General features: G+C 40.9%; 1 protein-coding gene and 1 pseudogene across 1 annotated transcript; one reads left to right on the forward strand and one right to left on the reverse strand.

Annotated features, from left to right (window-relative positions):
- The first annotated feature begins 3,661 nt into the window (after positions 1-3,661).
- On the forward strand, positions 3,662-5,311 carry LOC145590198 (uncharacterized). The gene has a single exon (XM_081646948.1). The coding sequence runs from the start codon at positions 3,662-3,664 to the stop codon at positions 5,309-5,311; it is 1,650 nt and encodes a 549-aa protein (XP_081503074.1).
- Positions 5,312-13,684: 8,373 nt separating this feature from the next.
- Positions 13,685-16,953, reverse strand: LOC145590199 (peptidyl-prolyl cis-trans isomerase FKBP43-like; annotated as a pseudogene).
- Positions 16,954-21,157: the final 4,204 nt, after the last annotated feature.

A 21,157-nucleotide genomic window follows, 5' to 3' on the forward strand; every position in this document is an offset into this window, starting at 1 on the left:
CAAGATGAATTTCGGTGTCTAACACCGCATGGGTTATGGATCATGTGTTTGAGAATAGCACTATACAATCGTGGCTCCTCATCTCTATCTGGTATTTCAGCTTTCACGATTTTGACATATTCTTCGGGCGATCTTGGTTTGTCGTTTTCATCCAAAATGAGTAACATGTGAACATGTGGCAAACCTCTTTTTTTGAAACTCAACGACATAGACATACGCCACAACATTCCCAAGGACGCCTTTATCAACAACATCACTCTTGAACTCTTCAAATTTTGCATGAAATATCCTAGTGATTAAATCAGGTCGGTCTTGTGCTGTTTGACCGGGTAATAACTCTTCCACAATTTCTTTTTATGTTGGGTTGCATGTCGTAGTGATGAAAAGGTCCGGCTTTCCATAATTTAGAACTAATGCCATTGCATCTTGATATCTTTCATTCAAGTCTCTTGGACTTCCAACAAATGAAGAAGGTAAGACGGTTGTTTTCCCAACATTTACTGTTAGTGATTTAGGGTAAGTATATTTTAGCAAACTAAAAAAGAAATTTGTAGTAACCATAATGTTTTAAATTATATATGTAACTTTTTTTTAAAAAAATACCTGGATTTAGTTCTCCAGAAGCCAAACAATCTTGTAAGCCTTGGTATAGTTCAGCTCTTATGGTATGTTGATGGTCTCAGATCCATCTTAGCTTATTAGCCTCAATTTTGACAAAATTGTCAACAACAAATTGTTGGAACAGTCGTTGTGCAAGCAAGATGATTGAAATAGAATGGGGACGTATCAGCAATAAAAATCATCTACATGGATTAGAAATTATTACGAAAATCAATTTATTAACACATATATGTGAGTAGTAACATTACTTGGAAGTAATAGGCGTAGAAAGCTCGGCACGGAATTGTTCTTCCATTATTGTCAACACTATTAATCGACTATCCATAAGAACCATACGAACAAAGTAAGGGATATTGTAGGGGATCATAATATCCTGCCGTGTCCATGATAGTCATTAATTCACCAGAATTTGACTGGACTAAAATATCTCTCGGATTCAAGTTTGCAACTTCTTCTCCACCGACAATCACTGCAGCAACTTGGGAAGCAGATGGTAAACAATATTGTGGCCGATTTGAAGGTTGTTCGCGAATGTGAAGTGCACATTGTTGTATGTCTTCATGCTGTGCTAGAGATCGAAGAGTATGGACAAATGGATTGCATTGATCCAGAATAGCCTTGATTCTTTGTATAATGTCTCGTCGCAACGTGCTATTCTCTGCTAATCGATTCTCAATCTCATGTTTAGTGTCGTATATGTACAACTGAAGGAATCGTGGCCGACAATCTGACCCATTAGGGAGTAAACCACCTATCTTATGATATATGGAACCTTGAGCTCGAAAGGTATATATTCCTTGTTGGGCATTTGCTAAACTCTCATCTATGTGAACACCCATGGAAGTGAAGGCATGTATGTGATTTAGTTTTCTAAGATTATGCCTAAAATCCACTCCAATAGGTGTTTCATCAGTGTATAATGATAGCAATTCTGCAGGAACTAGTATAGTTGGCAAGATTATCTTTCCGGACATACAACAAATCTGTGATGATTCTTTATGAAAAAGTCGAGCTTGACAATGTGAACATAGTCTTGGAGGACAAAGTTGGACATTTGGGACTCCTCTTTGCTCGTGAAAATTTATTGCAGATCGAGGATTCACTATAATTTATTTATTATAGTTTAACAAATTAAATCTTTGCAATTTTTTTTTTGCTTTTTGTTAATTAAAATTACTATTACTTTTATTAAAAAATGCTAGCAAATCAGTTGTATTGCATGAAATAACGCAACAATTAATTTTTGTACATGATGATATGTTTTTATGATAATAAATAAATAGTAATCTTAATTTTAAAATAATATTCGGTTGGTGTCGTACACAGATAGATAAATAAAGAAGTAATTAATCAATAAGCTTGTGTATAACATTGTCATTAAGTAATGTGAACATTTTAAAAGTCTTAAAAGTGAGACTATATCAAACTAAGTAATGAACTCACACGTAAGTCTTGAGATGGGGTCTGCAAGATTGTCTCTAGCATTGGAGTTAATTTGATTGGTAATGTCTCTTAGAGAACTTGCCGTAGCATTTTGTCGAGAATTCCTCCTTGAATTATATGACATGCGCCTTTGAGCATTTCTTATATTAGCCTCTTGTGTAAGTTGTTCAGGAGTCATTCTTTCTCGCCTTAATCTTCGATAATTTGATGAATTTGGCCTTTGATTTTCCATATATTGGTACCTACAACCATTCATTTAAGGGAAAAAATTTATACACTTGATCAAGAAATAAAGTATAAAGTATTTCATAAAGATTTGATAAATTTTGATAGCCAATATTACAATTTAAATATCCGAAATTGTCAAACTGTAGATGCTCCGTGTCTATATCCTATCTAGATTAATAACTTTTGCTCGAGTTTTTGGCATTAAGCTGAGTGTTGCATTGAAAATTTATTTTCAAATTTGTACAATTCATTAGCACTGCTATGTACATAATGTGGAACATACATACTACAGTATTTTATTCACTTTTATTAAAAATATTTGGCAATAATCCACATTCTTAATATTGAGACAACAATAATACGAATTATTACTCTGGTATTAATAATTCACATGTATCTTGTCTATAGCATATGCAAGAATAACTCAGTTTCTTTTGTTAACCCACGGTTTGTAGTAAAAGGTATTTGGACATTTAATTTTTGATCACTTAAAGGAAGACTAATTCGAGTAATGGGACCTTAAACATGGAAAAATCCAAACATCAAGACTTATATATAAGCCATTCAATGCCATAGTGTTAGAATCCGCCTCTTTTTCTATGTACCCCCTTCCTTTTCCTTGTATTTTCCTTAGGTTTTACCTTCTAAGTCCTTTCCTTTTATTTTCTAGACTCTAGGGAGTATTATTGTGTTACTGTAGTTCCAGTGTTCACTTGTATTTCTCTATGCAATCAATATAAAGCTCTTTAAGGAGTGATTGGTTATTGAATCATAGCTCCTTACCCCATTGCCATTGCTTTAAGACTTGTGTGTTGTTTTAAGCCTTTATAGATATTGTGCTTACCTTGTTTTAAAGCATCCCCCTCCAAACCAAGAAACCTCCAAAAGACGCCCCCCATTTCGTCGGTTCCGCTTGTGCCCGCTTTGAAGCATCGGCCGTCACAAGCCCCGAATTCGCACCCGTGGTTGACGAGTTCTTCCTTGAGATACCCTTGGTCCGTGTTGCTGTGTGCTCACGAACCTTTCCCGCTTTAGGATTGCGTCCTTGCTATCAATAGACAAGCGCGCGCCGCACGATCCGATGTCGGATTATTCGGACCGTGACAGTTGGTATCAGAGCCGGCTCATTCTAAAGTCGTCCAGCATGGTGATGCCTGAACATGCTGATACGTGGGAAGAGAGAATTGCCTGGATAGAAGGCAAATCGGAATTTTGGGCTATACTCGAAGAAAGAGTACCTAAGCTCGAAGATATAGTAATAAAACAAGCGGAGCAAATAGAAAAGCTGGAGTCAACGGTTGATGGGTTGACGAAGCAGCTCAATTTCGTTCAAGGAGTAGCGGACTAGGCTCAAGACAAATGTGCTACCATGATGCGTGCCCAAAGAGGACTCGGGGGAAGTGGGAGTAAGATAAAACCTCCCAAACCTCAAACCTTTAATGGCACAAGAGACTCAAAGGAAGTCGATAACTTCATCTTCGATATGGAACAATACTTCTGCATATGCCAATTGGAAGATGATCTTAAGGTCGACACAACCACAATGTACTTGGTGGACGATGCGAAACTCTGGTGGCGAACTAAGTACGCCGACATACAAGCAAATAGGACGTCGGTAGATACTTGGGAGGATTTAAAGAAGGAGCTGATAGCTCAATTTTATCCAGAGAACACGGAGTTCGTGGCTCGTACGAAGTTGGCCACCTTACAACACAAGACCTCTATTCGGGAGTATGTAAAGGAATATTCCGCGTGCATGCTAGAGATCCATGACATGTCCGAGAAGGATCGCCTGTTTAATTTTGTACGAGGCTTGAAGGATTGGGCCCAAAGAGAGATTTGGCGCCAGAAGATAGACACCTTGTCGGGGGCCATAGCCGCAGCTGAAAAGTTGATGGACTACTCGTCGGACAAGGGACTGAATCAGAAGAAAGGAGCTAGTGGGTCAACATCCAGTACCCCAAGGAGTAACACGGGGAACTCCCAAGTCAGTTCGAACAACATGGGGAATAGGTACAAGAGTGGGGGAGATGATCCTCGAAGGAGTGGAGCGTCCGCGTCGTCTAACAGAGGTGCGACCTCAAGCTCCACCTCATGGAATAAGCCCCTCACTTGTATCCTTTGTCGCGGGCCTCACAAATGGTTTGAGTGTCGCCACAAAGGAGAAATTGATAACCTTCAGAAGAAACTCTCCTCGTTGTCTTTCGAACAGGAGAAAGTAGAGTGCAGGGAAGAGGCGGAGAACGACGAAGGAGAAACCTCGAGACTAAGCTCAATACGGTTCATGTACTCCATGGGAGCAGACGCGTCGGAACTGATGTACATGGAAGTATTGATCAATGGGAAAAGGGTCAAAGCTATGGTTGACACTAGAGCCACCCACAACTTTGTTACCAGGGAGATTGCTAGCCAGTTGGGGTTGAAAATGATACGAGGCGGAGGCCGCATTAAGTCTGTCAACGCAGAAGCTCAACCTATCCACGGTATCACCAAGAATGTTCAAGCCAAGATTGGGGAATGGAATGGCACTCTCGATTTCACAGTGGCACCGATGGATGACTTCAAGATGGTATTGGGAATGGATTTCCTCCGTGTCAGCAAAGCTGTCCCAATGCCCCACCTGGGCTCCCTACTTGTTGCCGGCAACCATCATTGTCTCTTGCGAACGTGCTCGCCGGGCAAAACAGGGGAATGTAAGAAGGGCCCTCTCTTGTCTGCAATGCAACTCAAGAAGGGAATGAAGAGAAATGAGCTAACATTCCTTGCTAACCTCTCGATGAAGGAAGATGAGATAGAGACTGACCTCCCTCTTGCCATGAAGGGATTGCTCGAAGAATTTGCTGACCTTCTTCCTAAGGAGCTGCCGAAAACACTCCCTCCTCAGAGAGCTATCGATCATACCATAGAGTTGGTGCCAGGAGCTAGACCTCCCGCACGAAGCCCCTACCGAATGGCACCTCCCGAGTTAGCGGAATTGCGCAGACAGCTTGATGAGTTACTCCAATCTGGATTTATCTGACCTTCTAAGGCACCATATGGAGCACAAGTTCTCTTTCAGAAGAAACAAGATGGGAGTTTGAGATTATGCATCGATTATCGAGCCTTAAACAAACTGACAGTGAGGAATCACTACCCCATACCTTTGGTGGCCGACTTATTCGACCAATTGGGTGATGTTGTCTACTTCACCAAACTTGATCTTCGGTCGGGCTATCATCAAGTTCGGATTGCCCAAGGAGACGATCAGAAGACGGCTTGCGTCACCAGATATGGAGCTTTCGAGTGGTTGGTTATGCCGTTTGGTCTGACAAACGCTCCAGCAACATTCTGCACGTTGATGAACCAAGTCTTCCATGAGTACCTTGATAAGTTTGTAGTGGTATACTTGGACGACATTGTGATCTTTAGCCGTACCCTTGAAGACCACCTGGAGCACTTGAGGAAGGTATTCTTGAAATTAAGGGAACATCATTTGTTCGTGAAGCGGGAGAAATGCGCGTTCGCTCAGAAAGAAGTGGGCTTCCTCGGACACCTGGTAGGTGGAGGTGGCATTAGAATGGATTCAAAGAAAATCAAAGCCATTAACGACTGGCAGGCTCCGAAGAATATTTCAGAATTAAGATTGTTTTTGGGGCTAGCTAACTACTACCGCCGTTTCATTCAAGGATATTCGGCAATTGCGAGCCTCCTCACAGACTTGTTGAAGAAGGATCGGAAATGGAGTTGGACAAACGAGCAGCAGGGAGCTTTTCTCAAGCTTAAGAAAGCGGTGACGAGAGAGCCTGTCCTAACCCTTCTAAACACCAACAAACCATTCGAAGTTGAGACCGATGCATCAGACTTTGCGCTAGGTGGGGTCCTTCTGCAGGAAGGCCACCCAGTAGCTTATGAGAGCCGAAAGCTGAGTGGAGCCGAGAAAAGATATGCTGTTCAAGAAAAGGAGTTACTGGCTATCGTCCACTACTTGAGAGGGTGGAGGCACTATCTGCTGGGATCCAAGTTCCTTGTTCGCACCGACAATACCGCAGCAAGTCACTTCCTTACCCAACCGAAGCTAACAGGAAAGCAAGCACGATGGCAGGAAGTGCTCGCTGATTTCGATGTGGAGTTCACCTATAGAACAGGAGCCAGTAATCGGGTAGCGAATGCGTTGAGTCGACGAGCTGACTTGGCTGCAGTACGGATGTTGTCCCCTCTAGCCGCCAGCAATGTTTCTACCTCGATAAAAGATCAGGTCAAGCAACACCTATCCGAAGACCCCATGACGAGCACCATCAAGGGATTGATTGAAAACGGGAAGACAAGAACTTTTTGGATGGACGGGGATCTCATCTACACCAAAGGCAACAAGCTATTCATACCAAAAGCGGGAGGCCTGCGGAGGATGCTCCTGAAAGAATGCTATGATACCCTATGGGCTGGACACCCCGGCTGGCAGAGGACCTTAAGCTTGTTGTCCATGGGTTATTATTGGCCAGCAATGAAGGAGGACGTCATCAACTACACCCGAACTTGCTTAGTTTGCCAACAAGACAAAGTTGATCGTCAGAAACCTCGAGGTCTGTTAGACCCTCTGCCCGTTCCAGCACGTCCGTGGGAAAGTGTATCTATGGATTTTATTAGTGGTCTACCTAAGGTGGATCAATATTCAGTTGTGATGGTGGTGATCGACAGGTTCTCGAAGTATGCTACCTTCGTCCCCGTGCAGAAGGCTTGCGGTGCTGAAGAGACAGCGACGCTGTTTTTCAAACACATTGTGAAGTATTGGGGGTTGCCTCAAAGCATCGTCAGCGACAGAGATACCAGATTTACGAGCATATTTTGGACAGAGTTGTTCAAGCTAATGGGGTCGAACTTAAACATGTCTTCTTTGAGACAGATGGTTCTCCGGGAAGCCTTTCTTTTTCGGCTTTGGATAGTCCTCGTCAGCTAGGGGAATTCCATGGATTGCCTACTTCTGATGACGCAACCCTAATGGACTGGTCTCCTTGTAGATCTGACGCCACTACTAATTCCTTGATTTCTCCATTGACGATCAATGCAGGGGTGAAGAAGTCGCCACCTCTCACTCAGCCAGTTCTGGGTGACAAATCGGTGGTTCAGCAAGATGTTGGTGACAACTCTGGGACTCAGCTACAAATTGGAAATGATTATGAGGATAAGCTCGTCGAAAATCAGGGATTCAGTCGTTTTCTGTTTGAACGAGGTAAGGGGAAAGTTATGGCTAAGATACAGAGGGTTAGGAGTTTATGTCCAGCCAAGCGAAATGTATTTGCAACTGCTCCTTCAGCTCTGACCCTTCCGATCTCCAATGCTTTTGGTTCTGATTCTTCTGGTTGTCTGCATTACCTATCACCCTTCAAGAAGAGGAAGGGTCAAGATGGTTCGGTTTCTACTTCGACCACTTATGATACCGGTTCGGTGGCTCCCCCCTTAGAGCCACCCGGGGCGAGATGAGGATAGCAGCTTGGAATTGTAGGGGCCTTGGACAAGCGAACTCCCCTAAAGTTCCGTATCTCAGTTCCTTAGTCCGCTCTTAAAACTTAGATATTGTGTTTTTGATGGAAACGATGGTTTCTGTAGATAATGTCGTATATAGTTTAGCATATATTCCTTTTCTGGGTTGTTGTGGTGTAGATGCTATGGGTTTAAGTGGTGGTTTATTTATCTTTTGGCTAGCTCCCTTTTGTGTAGTTCCGTTGTTTACATCCCCAGACTTTGTAGTTTGTAAGGTTTCAGTTGGTGATACAATAAAGTATGTGATCTTTGTGTATGGTGCGACTCAAGTAGCTGATAGATCAGATGTGTGGGCATCTATAGCTATATTTGTCCACTCATTCCCGAATATTTTGTTGATTGGTGATTTTAATCAAGTTGAGTATCTCTCTGACAAACTGGGAGGGTCGTCATTTATTCCAGGTAGACTAGATTTTATACAGTGGCGCTTGGGTTTGGGTTTAGTAGATATTCCTTTTTCTGGTCCACCTTATACATGGACTAACAATAGAATAGAGGTGGACCTGACCTTTGAACGTTTGGATAGGGCATATGCATCTCATGATTGGTTTGTTGATTGTCCTGATTCACGTGTGCAACATCAGCCCATTTTAATCTCTGACCATGCTGCTATTATTTTTTCGGACTCAATATGTCGAGATGCAATTCAGAGACCTTACAGGATCGAGAATTGGTGTTTATCTGCTCAGGATGTTTTAGGGATTGTTAAGGATGGCTGTCTGCAGTATGCAGGCTCCCCATTGTTTACCTTGTCCCGTAGGCTTGGTGTTATCCGCGGTCGGCTTAAAGACTGGTGTCTTGCTCATAGGAAATCTTGGGGCATCAACTGGAAGGCTTTGTGTTCTGACTTATCGTCTTGTTCTGCTTAGTTACAGTCCCCGTTGGCGCGTGTCCTTTTTCTTAATACAAGGGAAGAGCGGGTGGCGGAGGCCACAACTGCCTTTCAATACTGGAAACAACGTGCTAAGGTTAAATGGGACGCGCTTGGGGAATCTCACTCCCAACTTTTGTTCTCGGTAGTCCAGGCTAGACGTCGTCGAAATTTAATTGTTAGCTTGAAAGATGACGCTGGACATTAGGTGTCTGACTCTGATAGTCTTCGTACTCTTATTCAGGCTTTTTATGCAGATTTGTACACTTCTGGGTCTCCTGCTGGGAACGGTTCTGTTCTACGATGGGAAAATCTGGATCTCCCGACGTTGTCATTGTCTCAAAAGGATATGTTGATGGCTCCTTTTTCGGCTTCGGAAATTAAATCAGCAATATTTCACATTGCGAATGACAAGTTTCCTGGGCCGGATGGTTTTACATCGGCTTTTTTCAAGACTCACTGGGGGGATACAGGACAGTATGTGATCTTAGCGATTCAGTACTTTTTTGCCCATGGGTACATGCTGAAGGATTGGAACAGAACCTTCTTGGTTCTGCTCCCAAAGGTTTCTCAGCCGGAGCTTGTGTCTCAGTTTCGACCGATTGGGTTATGTAATGTCCTGTATAAATGCATTGCCAAATGTATCACAAATCGGATGCGGGTGAACCTCCCTTCTCTTATTTCCGGCTTTCAGAATGCTTTTGTTCCTGGTCGTCTGATATCTGATAATGCATTAGTTGCTCATGAATTGCTTACCTTTATGAATACTTCTAAGGCTCGGAAGCGTTTTTATGCGGCTTTGAAGCTAGACATGAATAAGGCATATGATAGAGTGCGCTGGGATTTTTTTAGTCAGGTTTTACAAGCCTTTGGGTTTCCCCCGTATTGGGTGCATATTATTGAACAATGTGTTACAACTGGCTCTTATCAGATTCTTGTGAATGGGATTCTCACGCCTTCTTTTCGTCCGCAGTGTGGTCTTCGCCAAGGAGATCCCCTGTCACCGTATCTGTTCGTTTTGTGTATGGAAGTGTTATTAGCTTCTCTTCGTCGAGCAGAGCAGCAATCTCTGTTTTCTGGTATCCGTGTTTCAAGGGGTGGCCCCTCGATTTTCCACCACTTTTTTGCAGATGACTCTTTGTTGTTTTTTCAGGTCTCGCCGCAGACTTGTGATAATGTAATGGCTATTATCTCTGATTTCTATTCTGCCTCCGGCCAGATGATTAATCTTCAGAAATCCTTTGTCAAGTTTAGTCTGAATACTCCCCCTGATTATCGGGATTACCTATCCCGTAGTCTTCGGCTTCAATCAAAGGATTCACTTGGGACATATCTAGGCTTGCCTGTGGATATGGGACGGAGTAAGGTTTCGGAGTTCAAATTCTTGATTGATAAGATTGCTAGCGACTGTCTGCTTTCGCTTCTCTGCGATTGTCGGCTGCTGCAAAATTGGTTATTATCAATTCAGTGTTGGTGGCGTCTTTTAATCACATTTTGTCTGTCTTCAAGATTCCGTCTTCTATTGCTTCCCAGATCGACATTATGTTAGCCAGCTTCTGATGGAGATCTTCTGGATCTACTAAGGGCTTGGCCTTGCGTTCAGCCTCTCTGCTGCATTTGCCAAAAGGCTTGGGTGGCCTGGGTTTACGAAAGGTTGCTTGTTTTAACACTACAAGAATCAGCTCAAATACCGATGGAACGGTTCCGACGGACCTGAAAATCCGTCGGAAAAATCGATATTTCCGACGAATTAAAACATTATGTCGGAAATTTCCGACGGAAAATAATTCCGTCGGAATAATTGGACTTTCCGACGGAATATCCGTAGAAAAAGGTCTTTTCCGACGGAAAATTATTCCGTTGGAAGTTTTTGACGGAAAAATCCGTCGGAACATATAACTATAAAAAAGAAAAAAAAAATTAATAACTTCCTAACCCTAATCCCCTTTCTCTTCCGCCCCTTTTCTTTTTGTTTTTTCCCTCTCTTCTCTTTCCTCTCTCTCTCCTCTTCCTCCTTCTTTCCTTTCTTCTGCTGCCGCGACTTCCGCCCCTTCTCTCCTCCATTCCTCTCTTTTCTTCTTCTCTTTCTTCTATCCTCTTCATTTTCACCCCCTTTTTCTTCTATCACCACCACCACCAACATCTCTGCCATCACCACCAACAACAACCAACATCACTGCCATCCCCGCCACCAACAACAACAACGACGACCACAACAACAACGGCAACCACAACCGTACCACCGTGCAACAACACCGACAACGCCCAACATCAATTGTAGATCTAGTTTTAATTTAGGTTAGATTGTAGATCTAGTTAATTTTTTTATGTAATTGTAATGTTTATTTTGTAAATTTTATTAGATAATTGTGTAATTATATATTTCCTTTAATTTTTGTTGTTTAATTATCGTTTTTTTTTTTCAATTTTCTTTATGAAATTCTTGTTAAATATGTAGATCTAGTGGTTTTGATTTTTTTGTGTGGTATTTGTCGATTTTTTTGTCTTAATGTTCGTATTTTTGTGTTGATTTTCGATTATCGGGGTTAATTTTCAATTTTTTTTTTTACTAAGTTTTTTGTTTTTGGGGGGATTTATTGGTGTGGTGGTGTCGGTGGTGGTGTTTGAAGGTGGAAAGGGGCTGGTGTGAGTGTGGTGATGGTGGTGTTTGAAGGTGGGAAGGGGGCTGTTAATTTTTGGTGGTGACGGTGGTTTTCGGTGGCCACAGTGGTGGTTTTAGGTGGGTGGTGGGGTGGTTAGGTACGGGTTAGGTAATTGGGTTGTAGATCTGGTGGAGGTTTCGGCAATTGGGTAGTGGGTGGTGGTACGGGTTAGGTGGGCTGGTGTGGGGCTGGTGCTGTGCGGTGGTGGCTGGTGGTGGGGGTAGGCTTTTTTTTTGTTTTTTTAAAGCATTTTCGATAGATTTTCCGTCGGAAATTTCCGACGGACTTTTCCAGACCTGAAAACCTCTTCCGAAGCATGAAATCCGTCGGAATTCCGTCGAAAAAGTGTTTCCGGCGAAAATTCCGTCGAAAAAGGTCGATTTTCCTACAAACACTATTATGACGACACTTTCCGATGGAATTCCGTCGGAAACACAATTTTCGACGGAAAACAGGATGTTTCCGACGGAATTTTTCCGTCGGATTAAGCTGTTTTCTAGTAGTGTTAACTTTGCTCTTCTTGTTGGGACTGGTTGGCGAATGATGCATAATCCTCAGTTGTTAGTCTCTCGTCTCATGTTTTCTAAGTATCCCTTTCTTGCTACTGCGACGGGAGCTCGGGTTTCTCGCCCCTCTTGGGGGTGTCGAGGTTTACAGGAGGCATTGACAGCGGTTGCTCCTGGTTTTAGGTGGAAAGTTGGGGATGGTAGAGTGTTCGTATTACGGTTGATGACTGGGCTCCTGGTGGTCCAGTTTCGTTTAAGCCTAGTTTATCCCAATCGGATTTTCCGACTCTTATATCTGATATCATTGATCCGCGTTCTAACGCGTGGGACTCTTCAAAGGTCCATAGGTATTTCGACAACCCAACAGTTGTTCGAATGTTAGGTCTGGATCGTCCGATGGTGCTCATGGACGATTTTGTGTATTGGAAGTTTACTAAGGACGGTTCCTTTTCGACGAAGTCTGCTTATGCATTCTTGCTTTTACATACTTCCAATCATCTTTTTGGGGGGTCTCTTTCCTCTTCCTGGTGGGGAAAATTCTAGGGACTTCCTCTGCTTCTAAAATGGAAAATCTTTGGCTTGAAGATTCATCAATCTGGTCTTCCGGTGACAGCAGTGTTGGCTGCTCGTGGTCTTTCTGTCGACCCTATTTACTGTTTTTGCCATAGGGAGCTGGAAACGGTGGACCATTTATTTAGGGATTGCGACTTTGTTGTCTCTTTATGGGTCAGTAGTTCCTTCCGCTTTAATCGTCAGGGTCTTCTTCGCCTGTCTTTCCTTCAATGGTTTTCCTCGATGATTTCTTTGTTTAGGGTGGCTAAGGACTGGGAAAATTTGGTTAGGTTTTTTGCTCTTTTATGGGCTATTTGGATTTCGCGTAATAATGTTAGGTTTCGATCCCAAGCCGTTTCCCCGAACGACGTTCAGCTTCTTGCTTCTCAGTGGTTTTTGCAAGGACAACAGGCTCAGGATTTCCGCAATCATCCTTTCTTGGAGGATAATCGACTTAGGTCTCCTGTTTCAGGTGTTGAGGCCACTATTTGTGGAGGGATTGATTCCGGTGTTGATATATGTCTCATATGCGATGGGGCCTGGTCGACTCTGGATTATTCGGGTGGTGCGGGTTGGATATTTCGAGATTGTGATTCGCCTTTAGTTCAAGGGGGAGGTGCCCGTGCTTCTTTCTCCTCCTCGGCGCTCCATTCTGAGTTACATGCTTGCTACTGGGGGTTGCGACATGTGCTCTCCAGGGGCTTTTGTAAAATCCTTATTTTGTCTGATTCCGAACGTCTTTGTTTGATATTGGCCCAGAAACAACGTGATGACATTTCTCTGTGCTGGCTGGTTCGGGATATTCGGGCTCTTTTGGCTACTATTGATGTTTGCAGAATTCGGAAGGTCCCTAGGCAGTGGGTTGCGCCGGCGCATTGGTTGGCTGAGAAAGCTCGTGTTCGGGAATTTCTTTTCTGGTCTTTTTAAGTTGTTTGTTTTTTGTTTCTTTGTTCTCACTGTCAAAAAAAAAAAATCGCCACAATTGGTGTGATTTTTATTTTTATTTATTTTTTATTTTTTTTGATAATGTGTGATTTTTATATTTGATACTCCCTCTCTTATTTTTTTTAAAAAATACATCAATTTCATCATTATATTTGTCGAGACATGACTTTGATTACGGAGTATTAATACTTTTAATTGACGTACTATTACTAAAAATTGTAACAAAATTATATTATGAAATTGTAACAGGTCTGTGAGGCCCTTAGATGTCCTGGGCCGCACGCGCGCTACACTGATGCGGTAAGACAAACCTAATTAATCTAATGGTCATAGATGTTTTAAAATATCAGTAAAATGTAGCAAGTGTTACCTTCTACTCCAAGCTCAAGCCCATCCATAACACGACCTTTACCTGGAAGACATTAGCAAGTGTTAGAAATTGAGACTATTAGGGAAATGAGCTCATATATGTGTAGCATACCAAGGCGAAATTTGAGAGGATCTTTTCCAGCACTTGAATAAAAAATCTGGTTCCCTTTCTTCAGTTTATCAGTATAATGAATAGAGACCTGAACTCAGTAGTCAGTAATTAATCCAAAGCAGCCACACTAAATGATAAAGAATCAGCAAACGGTTATCAGACTTTACCTTTTTTCCCCTGGAAGCCACTTTTCCATCTTTACCAGCCTCAAGTTCCTCAACAATCAAGCCGCCTGATATTGTCCTTGTATAGCAAATTATTTTTCCACCAGTCTCTGTCAGAGGGTCAGTCTCATTTTTAGCTGGGCTTGAAAGGGTTAAGGCTCCAGTTTCTTTTCTTCTTCTTAACCTTTTTATCTTCAGTTTGGTGTTCATCAGTAGTATTCATTATAATATTATGGATCTCATAACATTACAACATTTTCATGTCCCTTCACATTTTCAAGATTTCGGGACTCAAGTTTTTGTAATCAAGTTTTCATGCTTATCTGCAAACATAATTTACATAACTTCCTCTACTGATGGAAAGTATAACACTAACAACACAATGATGTGTCCAATTAAATTTTGAACTGTCAATTAAGAATGTTATTGTTATGTATTGAGATACTCTAAGTTGTAATTAAGAAAGAAATAAGAATTGAAGGCGAAGTTGAATGCTTGTATTGATTGTTAATGGCTTAAGGGATATTACAATAGCTTTAGGCTATCAATCTCTCTAGTGACATGAGGTCAAAATCTCACAAGAGTTCACTCAATTTCTGGATGCCTTTCTTCTTAATACTACTACATAGTACATACTTATACTAGAGATTGCTAATGGTCAAAGGTGACCTTAAGGCTAACACATGTAATACTTAGCTAAAATAGAAAGACAATAAAAGACATAGTAGAAGCTTGGCTGCTTTCTTTCCTTCTCTTCTTCTTAATGGGTTTCGTCCTGTTGCATAAGAATGCTTGTGCTTGCTGCTGCCCCTAGTTGTTGTGCTTGCTTGCTCCCCTTTTTTACGCCTCGTGTACACCACCCATGGTGGCTGACTTTGCCCTTTGACCCCATTGACTCGGTCCATAACAGTTATTCCATATGGAAATGTGGGAGTGTTGAGACTCCAACACAAATTTAAAATATATGTAGAGGCTGGGAAACATCGTTATAATTATAAGATTACTATCTCTTAGCATTAGTGAACACGAAACTCTAAAAGCATCACAGAGAAAACAAACTAGTCAAGAGCTCATAATCAAGCCTACTAAAGGACTTGTGTATTCTAGTACTGGAAAGTAAAGCTTATTTAACCCTTTTGAATCTTCATCACCCATTTCAGAATTTCCCAACAGTGAAGAGATAGGCATCTGATCTTCCTTCTCACTCTCAACCATTTGCTTACAAGTAGGATCACTGGAAGTATTCTGTTGCGAAATAGCACCATCATCTTCATATTCACTCAACATATATGACTTTTTAAGGAGCTTTCGGTTGCTCTTTCTGGTCCCAGCTTTCTTCTGTTTTACTACAGGGTAACAAAAAGCAAAATCATCTATTCTCTTTTAACCTTAAAATAAACCATGACCTATATCATATAGAAATCAAGTAAAATCAAAAGCATTTTAGTGACGAAACATACAAAGACTCAAATTAAATAATTGCACAAAACAAAACAAGTTTATCTCTACGTGCGGGGCTGCCGGCATGCATATTCGTGAGTGTGCTTTGACTCATTCCAAGAATAGGGTAAATGAAGCATTTTATGCATGCCCATACCAACAAAAACTAACTGAATGTGCAAACAAAATCAAAGTTAATTACCATCCAGCATACCAAACAAAATTGAACAGAATAGTCCAAGCATTGTTCAAATTCAAGAATCAGGATGCAGCTCACTTCAAGGGACAGGGATAACAGATTAACAGGCACGTGTATCTCATTCATCATCTTGCAGAATGGTTCATGAGTACCATGATGGCCTCAAATTGCACCAAATATCTCATACATAGAAATAGTTCAAATAAATAAATATAAAGGATTCCTAATCCATGTATATACAGGAGCCATGGGTGAAATGGCATAGTATCCTCAAATTAGAAGTATTAAGAATGGAATACAATTACACCATACAGAATGAGCACATCAAAGAACATACATTCATTACTAGACGAAGGTAATGGAGCAAAGACTTCTGGATCACTATCATCAATGAAGCTATCCTCTTCATAGTCGTCATCTACATTAAGATCTGTGTCCGTCTCTCCAACATCTTCTCCGTATGATTCACTTACAATTTCAGTGCTTGGCCCATAACTTTAGTACCTTAAATGTCTAACATCCCCTTCTTAAGTACTCGTAGCTGTAAAGCAAAAACCAGGTTACTTTTGCAAAGCTTATGTCATTTTGGCATCACATAGAATAGAAACACCTCAATATGTGCATGATAAAACACGAAACTAAAGTGTATGATGACACAATGAGTATCCGGTAAGGTAGACACTACGAGGACCAACGACAGATAATGTGACTTCTTCAGCCTCATCAAACTCCAATTCCAAATGAAGGTACTCAGCTTTATCAGGCAATAAAACACACAACATAACAGGAGTCTTCTTGCCAACATTGCATTGAACATAACTCTTGTTGTTTGAAGAACCTATTCCTAGTGTAGCCTACAGTACCCAAAACAACCCAAAATTAAAAAAGGACATTAACATTTCAAAAAACTTTATAATTTGATTATACTAGCAACACTTCAATTCCTTAATCAGGTAAGAAATTAAGAAGAAATTACCTGGGAAATACGGAGTTTTCCACATGATTGGTTAGGTGAAAGAGTAAATGGCTTTCCTGGTTTAATTTCAACTCCTACAAATAGTCACAATTGAAACAACTACCCATTAATTTAATCCAAATCAGTAGTAAATTTACAATAAGAAAAACCCTATTTCAAAACATAATTGTAATCCTAAAATCAATCACAAAACACGCAAAACCCCTTAACTTTACCCAACAAATTTCAACCAGGAAAACCCCATTTCATAACACAGGTTAGAAGATAGTGAACTGTAATTACAATTAAGGTACAATTGTATAAAAAAACAAGAGAGAAAAAAAGAAAAACTGACCCCAAAAAGCCATGTATGCAGAAAAATCACCTTCTTCAACACCTCTTCTTTCTCTCAATGCAAAATTGCAAATACAAATGAGAAATTTGAAATGAAAAACAAAGAAATATAAGGTTTTTTCTCTTTCCGAGATGATTAAAACCCAGTTTAATTGAATATGGGATAATTAATTAAACCGCCCTAAAATGTCGAGAAATGAGAAGATAGAAATTAGCAAAAAACTTAGGGTGCTAATGGCGGTTTTGGCGCCAATTCTAATGCGTATTCGGGGGTTGTAGTGTTTTCAATTTGGTTTAATTATGTAATTAAATTGTACTACGTAGTAGTAGATATTATATCATGAGACGAAGGTAGTATCACTCTAAAATTTGTTATATATACCCTGGTGTACCGGACACCCAAACAACCTAAGGTTAGATTTTGTTCTTCATTTGATGATAAAATGAAAAACAATCATCAAATGAGAACAAATACTCATGGGTGTACGGTATACCTGAATGTATATAACGACCTCTCGTATTACTCTATCACTGCATCACACGATAATATCTATAAAATTTGCCTAAAATTCTAGTCTTAAAATGAGTTAAATCAACTTACCCATGAGACTTAAAAAAGGTTTACATCCAAATTCTAATTTCATACTTGACCTTGATTTTGTAACAAACAAACCAAACTTTGACCAAACCAATTACAAAAGTGCCTTTGGCTTCACCCTGCCCCACTGCCCCTACATATGGATATGGCCAAGTGAACCGACACAAGAAGACTAAGCTACTATATAAAATAATCACCCGATGCTCCAACATCCTTTAATTCCTCTTTTGTTACAAACCCCCCTTATTAAGCCTTTACCATATAACATAACATCAAATTTTTGGCAAAATTAAAAATAAAAGAGAGAGAGAGAGATTAATTATCATGGCATACAACAAAAATAATAATTATAGTTACAAGATGATGTTACAAAAGAAGCAAGAACCTACCAATTTACTAAATTTCATATTCATGTCAACCGTTAACAAAGCCTCTAAGATGCTTTTATCCGTGGTTTCCAACAATTATGCCTTAGATTTTTCTTCACCCTCTTTTACTAATAGTAGTAGTAATAATAATAAGTGGAAGGTTAAGGATCATTTGAGGTTTATGTCTTTGCTTTTCACTTGGTTCACTATGTGGGCTCTTCGCCTTGTCTCTGATGTTATTCCTACTTCTTCCTCACTATCATCATCTCTTAATCATCGTAAAATTACTAGTAGTAATAATGTTATGGTTGTTGATGATCATGGAGATGATGGCAATGGTGATGGATCGTCGTTGTCGGATTCGACATCAGTGTCGTATTCTCCTGTTCAAAATCTAGGCTTGATTTCTCATGATGAATTTTTAATAGAGGGTGGCGATCATCATCATCGGCTTAATCAAGCTGGATTGTCCGTTGAAGCCCTTGGAAGAGCACTCTCCCATGCAAGGCTATGTTCATCTTTCTCTCGCCTTATTTAGCTTATATTAATCTCTCAACCCAACTCAAAAAAAGATGGAAAATTCTCTCAACCAAGAACCCTCCCTTCAAGAACAAGACCAACTCACTCGTTCAAACAAGAAATTCAAACGCAAAATTACACAATACATTTTCAACAAGGATCCTGGAGTACAATTGGGTGCTCAACCGGTCTCTGAGACTGTTTATCAGGCTCCAAAAACCATTTCTTTCAGTGAAATGGTGAGGTCTGATAGGATGCAGGGACAACCTCAACATCAGAATGAAGTTCTGGATGATGATGATGATGTCTCTGACGATGATGAACTCCCTGAAGGCTTTGTTGAAGATCCCTGCTGTCCTGTTATCCTATTGACAAAAGAAGAGAAAAGGCGTATGCGCAAGCCATGGAAGCATACTCTTATCATAAAGATGTTTAACAGCAGAATTGGTTACATGGCCCTTGTGAAACGATTGAAGAAGAAATGGGAACTTAAGGGTGGACTTGCTCTTACGGATATTGGGTTTGACTACTTCATTGCTCGTTTCTCGAGTTTTGATGATTATAATCATGTTTTGACCCAAGGTCCTTGGATGTTGGATGACAATTATCTCACCATTAGGAAGTGGGTTCCTAATTTTATCCCTGATGATGCTCCATTGAGATACCTCACTGCTTGGGTTCGCATTCCTAACCTCTCTGTGGAGTACTTTGACAAAGAATTCCTTCACAAAATTGGTGAGAAAATTGGAAAGGTAACTCGTATTGACAATAACACTGCAATGGCTCAAAGAGGTCAATTCACTAGATTGAGTGTTGAATTGGACTTATCTAAACCATTACTGTCTAAGTTCTGGTTGAAGGGAAAAATTTGGAAGGTTCAATATGAGGGACTTAGATTAATTTGCTTCAATTGTGGTAAGATTGGGCACCAAGCTGAAAAATGTCCACATCTTCAACAGCAGGAAACAGAGGATGATATGCAGATGGAAGTTGCTCTCAATCATGACAGTCCCAATCGAAGGTTGGAGGATGAAAATTTTGGCTCATGGATGATGGTTAAGAAACCACCTCCTAGGAAACGTAATCCAAGACCGGAAAACCAATCGGAGAAGCAGCCGGAGGGTGCAAAAATGAATCAGAATATTCCGAAACAGAATCAGAATATTCTGAAACAGAATTTTCAGCAATCGATGACTGGTCAAACGGGTAATCAGCAAGGATCAAGGTATGCGATTCTAGGGGAGGATATTCAGGAGCTAAATCAGGAAGGAATGGATCTTGAACATATCCCAAAAGATAGAATTTCAAGTTCAAATATTTTTGAAACGGTGGATTTATCCAAATCTTCGCAAGATAAGAATAGAAAGGGGCAAGAAATCCCTTTTAACATGGGATTAGCTAGCTGTGCAACCGAGAATCATGGGCAGAAGATAGGCTCGGGGAAAAAAGGAAAAAATTTGAACAAACAGAATAATTCCCAAAAATCAATCCTAAAGGACATTACTAATGTACCCCTGGGAGCCCAGAATCAAGACTCGTCTGTTATTCCTTCTAATCCTGACCCTAGTTCGATCTTCCAAGCAAACAACAAAGCCATCATTAAGCCAGCTGAAGCAAGTTTAGAAGCACCTCTTGATGACACACAAATTTCCACCTCAACAAGCCATGTCTCTTCAACCCCCTTCTCCAATCCTCCTTCGAATCCCCCCAGAGAAAATAATTTGTTCGAATTATCCGATGGAGGAGCCATTCTTGGGTATGGCCGACCCCCTGACCCACAAGCTAGAAGTGGAGATTCACTCATGGGCAGTGACGAGCCAGATGCAGCCAGAATTGATGGTAACTCTCAAGTTGCCCAATGAAATCCAAAAAGCCTTGCGCCATCTCTTCGATGCCTTCAATGCACAATTCCCTTCATCACCAGTTTCTATGAACAGTGGACATAATTTTAACATTGATACATTCCCTATTACCTGTATGATATGGAATGCGCAAGGTGCTGGGAGCTGTGAATTTCTCACAGTCTTAAAAGAAGTCATTCGAGTGAACAAGCCCTGTGTTTTTGCTTTGGTGGAAACACACATGGGGGGTGATCGTGCTCAACACATTGCTACTGTTCTTAGGTATAATAGGCACACTAGAGTGGACGCACAAGGTTTCAGTGGGGGCATATGGGTGTTCTGGAAGCCCGAGTTGGTTCAAGTTGATCCTATTAGAAAACACAATCAATACATAACCATGGAAATCACTAGGAATGGTAAGACTCCTTGGTTTTTCACTGCAATATACGCAAGTCCTGACCCGTCGAAGAGGAATGATTTATGGGAAGAATTGAAGGAATTTGCAGCTAACAATGACAAGCCCTGGCTACTAGCTGGTGATTTTAACGAAACAAGATATCGATGGGAAAGAAATTCAAGCTGCAACGAGACCACAAGGCGAAGTGAAAGATTCAATGCGTGGATTGATGATAATCAATTGCTTGAAATCGAATCTTCTGGTCCATCCCACACTTGGTCTAGGGGTAATTCGGTGGATACTTATCAAAGTGCCAGACTAGACCGTGCGCTCTGTAATTCGGAATGGGGACTGATGTTTGAAAGAGCACGGGTTAAGCATTTACCTGCTCTTCAGTCTGATCATACCCCCTTGATTATTTCCTCTAATGGCTTTGCTCCGATTTCTTCTCTGAATAGACCCTTTCGCTTCCAAGCGGCTTGGCTAACCCATGAA

This window comes from Chenopodium album, chromosome 17 (genome assembly GCF_948465745.1).
Source record: "Chenopodium album chromosome 17, dcCheAlbu1.1, whole genome shotgun sequence".
Lineage (NCBI taxonomy): Eukaryota > Viridiplantae > Streptophyta > Magnoliopsida > Caryophyllales > Amaranthaceae > Chenopodium > Chenopodium album.